The sequence below is a fragment of the Sinocyclocheilus anshuiensis genome, unplaced genomic scaffold, assembly GCF_001515605.1.
Source record: "Sinocyclocheilus anshuiensis isolate Anshui unplaced genomic scaffold, SAMN03320099.WGS_v1.1 scaffold112, whole genome shotgun sequence".
Taxonomy (NCBI): Eukaryota; Metazoa; Chordata; class Actinopteri; order Cypriniformes; family Cyprinidae; genus Sinocyclocheilus; species Sinocyclocheilus anshuiensis.
In genome coordinates, this window is record NW_015557175.1 from 1,562,752 (window position 1) to 1,572,488 (window position 9,737).

At 35.7% G+C, this 9,737-nt stretch overlaps 1 protein-coding gene across 2 annotated transcripts in view; it reads left to right on the forward strand.

Moving 5' to 3' along the window:
* LOC107678403 (long-chain-fatty-acid--CoA ligase 6-like) overlaps window positions 1–9,737 on the forward strand; it is a 34,808-nt gene that overhangs the window by 19,648 nt on the left and 5,423 nt on the right. For both annotated transcript variants that reach the window (XM_016473639.1, XM_016473640.1), the window contains 12 exons: window positions 101–215; window positions 931–995; window positions 1,100–1,201; window positions 2,864–2,963; window positions 3,058–3,236; window positions 4,089–4,121; window positions 6,046–6,097; window positions 6,304–6,377; window positions 6,809–6,886; window positions 8,334–8,468; window positions 8,553–8,687; window positions 8,882–8,977. In XM_016473639.1, the coding sequence (XP_016329125.1) occupies window positions 101–215; window positions 931–995; window positions 1,100–1,201; window positions 2,864–2,963; window positions 3,058–3,236; window positions 4,089–4,121; window positions 6,046–6,097; window positions 6,304–6,377; window positions 6,809–6,886; window positions 8,334–8,468; window positions 8,553–8,687; window positions 8,882–8,977 (1,164 nt within the window). The remainder of the gene's footprint in view (window positions 1–100; window positions 216–930; window positions 996–1,099; window positions 1,202–2,863; window positions 2,964–3,057; window positions 3,237–4,088; window positions 4,122–6,045; window positions 6,098–6,303; window positions 6,378–6,808; window positions 6,887–8,333; window positions 8,469–8,552; window positions 8,688–8,881; window positions 8,978–9,737) is intronic.

The window sequence follows — 9,737 nt, forward strand, 5'->3', positions numbered from 1 at the left end:
CCAATAATCTTTATTTACTTTTTTTTTTTTTTTTTTTGCAGGAGCATCATTTTGAATGACTGGTAATATAACACATACTAATGTCTGTGTGCGTTTACAGGGAGATCAGAGCTGTAGACGCTCAGCTTTACTGAAGGATGACAATCTACTAGAGTTTTACTATGAGGACACAAAGACAGTGTACGACATGTTCCAGAGAGGACTGCGGATAGCAGGTCTGTGTGATTTCTCTCTGAAAACCCTGAAAACAGTTTGTATAAATATACAGCAAAACATTTCGAGTGACTATATCATCCGCTGATCCCAGATGAATTCGATGTCTGACTCAATTTCTCTTTCTTTTTATTTACTGCAGTGCTCTGCTAGGCTTTTTCAGATCGATAATGCTTTTATCACATGTAGCTTCCTTCACTGAATGAATTGTACAGTAGTTTCTTTGTCGATTGCTTGAGTTTGAAGCATTTATTTGTGCTTGGATTTATGGAACATAGAAAGCATTTGTGATGAGACAAAATAAAGAACAATAGTTTTAGAACAGCAGATATACAGCAAGTAAGAAGTAATTTACAATCAGCTTTTCATTAAGTCATCTTTATTTATATAGCACTTTATAAAATACAGACTGTTTCAGCTTCAAAGTAATAAACAGAAAAATGTGAGAATCAGTGATGCAAACTTCATTTGCAGCTCTAACAAGACAATAGTGTCATTATTCAGCTCCGAGACAACAGAAAGTCATTAATAAACAAACTCAGACTTGATGAACAGGTCGTAAAGCACATTGAACAGCATATCAGTCAGTTATACAGTTCAGTAGCTAGTAATCATTATAACATATGTATTTGACCATAGTGTTTCACGAGTGACCAATCAGAGTCAAGTATTCCAGAGAGCTGCGTAGTAACTAACAGTATTACTTGTGTTGTGCAGGTAATGGCCCGTGTCTCGGCTTCAGGAAACCCAGAGCGCCCTATCAGTGGATCTCTTACACTGAGGTGAGAGCAATGCATGTTATAACGCATTTACTACTGTATAATAATCATGTAATAACCCAGCAGAAGTACTCTGAGTGGTTTTCGTGGTAATGTGTTTGTTGCAGGTTGCAGAAAGGGCACAGGTGTTGGGATCAGGTTTGCTGGCGAAGGGTTGCAAACCAAACCCACAGCAGTATGTGGGCATCTTTGCACAAAACAGACCAGAGGTATATCATACACAGATTGATTTCTAATTTCCTGTTTTTTTTTGTGAGCATGAATTCTTGAATTCATAATTATCTTGAATAATTATGTTCAAGGTTGGTTTTTAGAGTCTTAAAGGGGTCATAGGATGCTACATGCACTTTTACAAGTTGTTTGAACTGAAATGTGTGTTGGCAGTGTGTGTACACAACCATCCTATAATGATAAAAATCCACCCAGTGGTTTAATTTAAATCTGGTTAAATGTTTTCCCCTTTCTCAAATCGAGCTGATCTCAGATGCCTGTCTGTGTGACGTCAAATCATATCAACTTGTGGAAAATGGGCATCCCATGACCCCTTTAAGAATCAAATTCACCATTTTTCTGCCTCTGAAACGCATGTATATATGTAACTGCTTAAGACTTGCGTCTTAAACTAGATTGAAAATCTGGGATCTTTTGAGTCATTAAACCCTGACATTAAATGACTGGGACATATCTGGCATCTCTAGGTCACAAATGCATTATTCTTTGTACAAAAGGTCAGAAGAAAACTGTCCAATGTCAGACTATATTAGTCATTCAAATATATTTTATCGGAGTGTAATATTTCTTCTCCTCTGAGAAAATAAATATTATGTTGATACCGTTGAAAATTCACGGTCTAGGCAACACTTTAAAATAACGTCCTATTAGTTCACGTTAGTTAATGCATTAAAATTAGCTAACAATGAGTAATACATTTGTTAAACTTTGTTAATGTTAGTTAATAAAAATACAAATGTTTATTGTTTGTTAGCCCATGTCAGCTCAGTTCCATTTCAAAATATTAACAGATGGAATTATTCATTTTAATAATGTTATTAAATGTTAAAATTAACATTCACTAATATTAACAAGTGCTTTAGAATATTTTTTCATGGTAAATGTTAACTAATGTAGTTAATATAGTTTTCTCCATTAAAATAGCCAAAGAAGAAAACGAACAAACAAAAAATGCAAAAGGTAAGATTTTGGATGATGCCGGCATCATCAGGTTTTGCAAATGCTCAAGAGGGCCATGCCAAATACTAAGTTATACTGAAATGCATCTGCATTTTTCAGTTGAAATTTTCACTTAAAGGGGTCATATGATGCGATTTCAAGTTTTCCTTTCTCTTTGGAGTGTTACAAGCTCTTGGTGCATAAAGAAGATCTGTAAAGTTGCAAAGACTAAAGTCTCAAATCCAAAGAGATATTCTTTATAAAAGTTAAGAGTCAGCCACGCCTACCTAAAACGGCTCGTTTTAACACGCCCCCACATGTCTACGTCACTATGTGGAAATATTAGCATAATGCCGCCCAAATGTTCACGTAAAGAAATAAGGCGTAGTTTCAGGAACAGCAGTAGTGTTGATGCAGCCATGTCAGGGAGACGCGCTGACAATGCAGCTTGCAACGAGATATCAAATAAAAAAAGCAAAATAGAAGCATTTACGTCAGTGGTCTAATATAATAGGCTTATTTTCACAAATCAGTTAATTCACTGAATGCCTGTGAGCAAAGTCACATTTCCGATGCTCACCAGCTGAGCAACTTCCATTGAGATGAATGGTAATGCTAACAGATTTCTCTAGGTAGGCTATATAAGATCTGGATATTTCTAATATGTTGCTGTTTTGTTTGTCTCCCCCTTCTGGCTGCAGTGGGTCATTACAGAGATGGCTTGCTACACATTCTCCATGGCTCTGGTGCCTCTGTACGATACACTTGGATTAGAGGCCATGGTTCACATCCTTAACCTGGGTGAGTAATGATAATGCCTCAAAACGAAGCTGTGATGTTATCATTCAGATTTTAGATTTGAGATTCATCTCTCTTGTCTGGGATCTCTCTCCAGCGGAGATCTCTATGGTGATCTGTGATAAGGAGGATAAGGCAGAATCTCTGTTGAAGATTAAGGAGAAGGGAGTGACTACCACTCTCTCCTGTCTGGTGCTGTTTAACCCCTTCAGCGCCGCCCTGCTGGAGAGAGGAAGGAAGTGTGGTGTGGAGATACTACAGCTCTCACAGATTATGGTCAGGAGTAATATTAATGCAACTCCAATGACACAAATCTTCTTCTTCTTTCGGCTTCTCCCGATTAGGGGTCACCGCTGCGGATCATCCGTCTCCATTTTGCTCTGTCCTCTGCGTCTTCCTCTGTCACACCAACCACCCGCATGTCCTCCGTCACCATGCCCATGAACCTCCTAACTCCAATGACACAATATTAAATTAAATATCTTGTTATTTTCTACAATTTACTTGGATGACCCTTTTCCATTCTCTCTCTGACCCTTACAGTTAAACAGGCTTTTATGACCATTATATGCAAATGATCTTAATAAATAAATTATTGTAGTTGATTATCTTCTGTGTACCGATGTCGTTCACACTGGCATTAATCAGGGTGGACCAAATTGCTAAATACTCATTAGTTATTGGACGGTAAACATGGATGCCATTTTTATGACTTTTGAGCTTTGAGTTGTTAGTCTGCATGACATATCAAGCTCATATTTCAAATGAGCAAGAAAAATCCTGTTTTTCCATAATGTATTGCCTTTACTGGTCATAAAGACATGACCACACTGAAAAAAAATGGTGTAGGATTTACTTTGAAACTATTTTCACAATATAAATTTCACAAACAATTACTTTTATTAAAAAAACAAAAAAAAACACCAGTAACACATTGAATTACACATTTAAATAGTAGAAATAGTTATATACTATTTACTTGTAAAAAGTACTCTGATAATGTTTTTAGAACTTTGAAAAAAAAAACATTTTTTTACAGTGCAGTTAAAATAGTTGTAATGGAATAGGTTTGCTTTTAAAGGCAGAAGCTCTGTGGTTGATCTAAATCTGTGTTTTTATGCATTGCAGGATCTGGGAAGAGAACATTTAAAGCCTCCTGTGGTAAGAGCTCCTTGTTTCTTTTTTCTTCATGATAACTTTCAGAGTAGCTTTAGTATGTTAAGTGAAATGACAGTGTTAATGTATTGGCTAACTAGATCTGCTACAGACTCTGCTGCTGCTATTATTAAGTACGGAGACTTGCTACTGCCAGTACACACAAATATGCTGCTGTGAACATGTAACGGATCATTCACACACAATGTTTTTGCACTAAAAATGTAAGTGATATGAAAAAAGCAAGTGCATTTTTTTTTCGAACGTTGAACATGAATGCTGCACTTTTAGATGCAAAAACACTTCAAAAGATGCCATTTGCAAGCATAACTGTCAAACACATCCATCTAGGGCAGTGGTTTTCAAACTTTTTACAGCGGCGTACCCCCTGGGGCATTTAACATTCTTCTGCGTACCCCATCTCTTCCACTTAGACCGCAGTCACAACTTTTCTGTTTAAGGACATTATTTGCCGCCTTAAATTGATTTACAGGTGCATTTTTTAACCTTTATAGAGGCAAAGATTTTCTATCCTTATTAATTGTTATGTTTTGTCATATTCTTAACATTCCATTAAGTGTATTATTAATATTATAAATAAAGCAATAAATGATGGCAAATTGAAGTGATCGCCTACTTGTAGATTTAAAAATAAAACCGCCAATAGGTGGCGGCAAGTCACTGTCTTAATGAGCCAGGCGTTGCGTCATTCATAACGAAGCAAAATGCTGTAGTTATGAATGGGTTATTAATCACTGACTCTCCAAATCGTTCAAAGCCGCAGATTCGTTCACTAACTAAACACCGCTGTATGTTGCTTGGAGACGCACACCAGATGATACGGATTTCGGAACTATTATTATTTCGTTGCAAAATAGAACAAACATGACAATATTTTATTTAAAGTGTAGGCAGCAGGCTACATTTAAAATGTTAAATGTTCACTTAATATGACTTTTTTGTTGAACTGTTGTAAAAATTGTCACATTTGCCATTGTTTGGATATTCAGGGAAATTTGCGTTCTTGCTCCTATTTTAAACATGAAAACAATAACTCGCACAGGGTATGTGTATTTATCGAAGAGAGTTTAAATCGATCTCAATGTAGGCCTACCGTCCGTGTCAATATTTACTCTCCATGCTATTAAGTGAAGATCTACTTAAAGATACATTGAACAGCAGTGCGATTTGCTAAAGCAGCATATTCAGTGGGGATCCTATCACATGCACGCTGCTTGTGTGGATGTCGTCAGTTTTGACCGCAAAAGATGAGGTAAGCTCATTGGATATCATGTATTTGACCGTTTACGGCACTCCCATTTTCCTGTTTTTACATTAGAAGCGGCTTTTTGCTTGTCAGAAATACATGTTCGGTTTTAATGTTACTTTAAGTTGGGGTAGAATTAAATGAATGCCAAAACTCGTTCGCGTAGCCCCTCCGTCACCTCACGTATCCCCCAGGGGTACACGTACCCCAGTTTGAGAACCACTGATCTAGCGCATGCTTACGTAAAAAAAACAATGGGATGGCAGTGCAGTGGAATGCAAAAAAAAAAGCATTCTGTGTGATTGTGTGATTGGACCTGTTGCACAAATAGACGCACATAATATCGCCTGTAGCAAATCTAGACAGGTGGTGCTGGGGGAGGTGGAGGGTGTCTGATGAACGTGATAGCGTGATACAGGGCCGGCTTACTGCGAACGCTGAACCAGACTGTTCAAATGTTGAGCAAGCAAGCTCATTGACTTCAAATATAGCAGAGATTGCTAGCAGATTACATATCAAAGATCATGCCATCTGAGTTAACTGAACTTATGGTCATTCCTGCACCTCACTGCTACTTAACACATTAATTAGATGACACATTGATCTTTTACTTTGTAGAGGTGGAGTTGTTGGATATTTAATTTATGTTTGTATTGGCTTCAGCCTCCTAAACCTCAGGATCTGGCTGTGGTGTGTTTCACCAGTGGGACCACAGGTACCGACCAGCAGACACCACAAACCCTGCTCACAGTATCGGATTAATTTTACCAGACATTTTTAATTTGTTGTAATATATGACCAAATTAAATTGAGTTTAGTTGATTGTGTTACAGTGACCCGTGAAATTAAAGCCCTTTGATACCATATCGTGGCCACGATGGTTAAATATTCGGGTTTAGATGTGTCTATTGTTTCATGTAGGAAAGCCTAAAGGAGCCATGATCACTCACGGCAACATCGCCTCCAACACCTCCTCTGTCATCAAGATCCTTGAGGTCAGTTCAGAGAGTTTTGTGCTTCCTGTATGTCTGCTTTCTTTTCGTTCTTGTCCTCCTTCAGCTTTTGACGTTTCCCCTTCCTAAACTTCATCTCTCCATAGCTTTATCTTATCTTCTGTCCTGTTCCTCTTCCTTCTGTTTCTTCTTTAATAGAGACCTTGTGAAACCTCTTTCTCTTTGAAGTCCTGTTTATGAAGCTCTTTGTTCCTTTTATCTCCAGGTTGTGTGTTAAAATGGTGAAATGGGCTTCATGCTGTTCTCTTAAAAATGAACTGCTCCTTAAAACAACCGCTACTGATATTTTGCTTGGAAGTGAAATGCCAGTGAAAACCTGATCAGCTTGTCTAATCACAGCATGTATTGGCCATTTTAAACTATTTGTTATAGTTTAAACTATTTATGGTATATTTTATATTCACACTCGCTAGGGCTACTTTGTGATTCGTCAAGAGGATGTGTCCATCTCCTATCTGCCACTCGCCCACATGTTTGAGCGTATGATCCAGGTAACCCAGCCTGTTTTGATACGCTAACTCATTCTGACTCTGATCTTACCATTATTAATATTATTATTAGTATAATATTATTATTTCATCTGAAAAGATTTCCCTTGGTTTCATCTGAAAAGTCATGGTGGAAGTAGGTTTTGATGAAACATTATGATGATCTGATGGTGTACAGTAAAGTTAATGACATTTGTTCAAAAGTGTAAATAAAACCAAGTAGGTTTTACTGTATAGCATATATTAATCCTTATTAGGGTTGCAAAAAGGTGGAACATTTCCAGTAAATTTCGGAGGATTTTCGGAGGATTCCAGGATTTTTTTGGAATATTCCAGGGATTTTTGGAAAGTTTCCGGAAATTTTCCGGAAAATTTCCACCCTTTTGCAACCCTAATCCTTATTAATGTAAATGTCTACATAAACATTTTTAACATTTAAAATTGTATATAACTACATAAATTTAGCGTGAATGAACTTGTAGTATATTTAATAGTATATTTAAATTGCTGGTCAAAAGTTTGGAATAAAGATTTATTTTATTTTTTTATGTTTTTGAAAGAAGTCTCTTATGCTCCCTAAGGCTGCATTTATTTGACGCAAAATACATAAAAAACGCTAATACTGTAAAATATTATTACAATTTAAATAAACTGTTCTTTTTTGAATATATTTAAAAATGCAGTCTTCAGTGTCACATGATCCTTCAGAAATCATTCTAATATTGCTGCATAATTATCAATTATTTTTTGATAATGATTAATCGTTCTTATTATTGTTAGTTATTTTTGCTGCTTAATTTTTTTTTTTGTGAAAATATATATTTTTTAAGATTCTTTGATGAATAGAAAGTTTAAAGGAACAACATTTGTTTACAATATAAATATGTTGTAACATTGTAAATGTCTTTAGTGTCACTTTTGATCAATTTAATAAAAGCAAATATTTCTTCTTTAAAAATCTTACTTACCCCAACATTTTTAATGGTAGTGTATCACAAAAATATTAAGCAGCACAACTGTTTCCAATATTGATAATAATAATAAATCAGCATATTATAATGATTTCTGAAGGATCATGTGACACTGAAGACTGGAGTAATGATGCTGAAAATTCAGCTTTGATCACAGGAATAAATTACATTTTACAATATATTCAAATAGAAAACAGTAAATTTAAATTGTTGTAATGTTTCACAATGTTACTGTTTTTATTGTCGATCATATAATTGCAGCTTTGGTAAGCAGAAGTGACTTCTTTCAAAAACATTAAAAATCATAATTATTCCAGACCTTTGACCTGTAGTGTGTAAATTAACATTAACCCATATTATTAGATGTTATATCATGATACCTATTGTATAAATTAATGTTAATGAATTGAACTTTATTATTAAGTGTTACCTTTGATTGCATATTGACTGAATTCAAAACAAAATCCTCTGTTCTTCAGGTGTCGATGTTTTGTCACGGAGCAAGGGTTGGTTTTTACCAGGGTGACATTTCTCTGCTGATGGATGACATAAAGACCCTGAAGCCCACCTTCTTCCCCGTGGTCCCTCGATTACTCAACCGCATCTATGATAAAGTGAGTGCTACACGTCAGTGTTGGACACAAATGGAGAATAATGAGTGTTAACCCGCTCTGAAGTGATGAATGTCATGTGTGTAGATTCTGGGCTCGGTTACGTCTCCGCTGAGGAGAGTCATTCTTCATTACGCCGTGAGGAGGAAACAAGCAGAGCTGAGCAGTGGAGTCGTGAGGAACAACAGCATGTGGGACCGACTGATCTTCAATAAGATACAGGCACGTCTCTTTCACATCAACACCAAGCTGCAGTTATTGAAAGATTTGATGAAAAGTGCCCCCTTGTGGATATATGTGTTATATTTGTGACTTGATATGATGTGTGTGCCAAGCAAAATACAGTCCGTTTGTTCATTCCTTCATTCATTCGTCTCTCTCTCTCTCTCTCTCTCTCTCTCTCTTTTTTCCTGTAGGCCAGTCTGGGTGGAAACCTGCGATTCATCCTCACTGCATCCGCTCCGATCTCTCCGACTGTCCTGTCCTTCCTCAGAGCCACCCTCGGCTGTCTGGTGAGTCCTCACCTAATAACTATTCAATATCATATTAAAGTACTCAAAGGCTTTTTTATTCACACGCAAATGCTTTTTCATATTGGTTAAGCAAGGCAATGAAAAATAATTTTTGTAACTGAAGTAAAGCTGAAATTAAATACTGTAAATATTAGATGCAAAACTGAAATTTAAACTTCTATAAAGGAAATAAAATCAGAAATTTTGCTTTGGCAACTAACTGAAACAAAATAAGTTTGAGATTAAGAATTACAATGACTAAAACTGAAATAAAATAAAGCTAAACAGAAATATTGGTTACACTTTACAAATAAGGTCCTATTAGTTAATGTTAATGTGTTAAAATTAGTTAACAGTGAGCAATTAATTTGTAGCATTTATTTATTCATCTTTGTTGACATTAGTTAATAAAAACGCAACTGTTCAATGTTAGTTCGTATCAACTCAGGTCCATTAAATAATATTAACAGATACAACTTTTAATTTTAATAAACTTAGTAAATGATGAAATTGACATGAACTAAGATTAATAAATACTTTATAATTATTTATAATTATTAGTTCATGTTAACTAATGTAGTTAACAAATGTTAACAAATTAAAATCGTATTGTAAAGTGTTACTGAAAAATGACAAAATTACTAAAAACTAAACAAAAATTAAACTGAATATATACAGTATATATACATACATACAGAGATCTGGCATGAAACTCTAGATGGCGCAGTCCGATAGGTCTAACTCAATCTGACCTAATGAC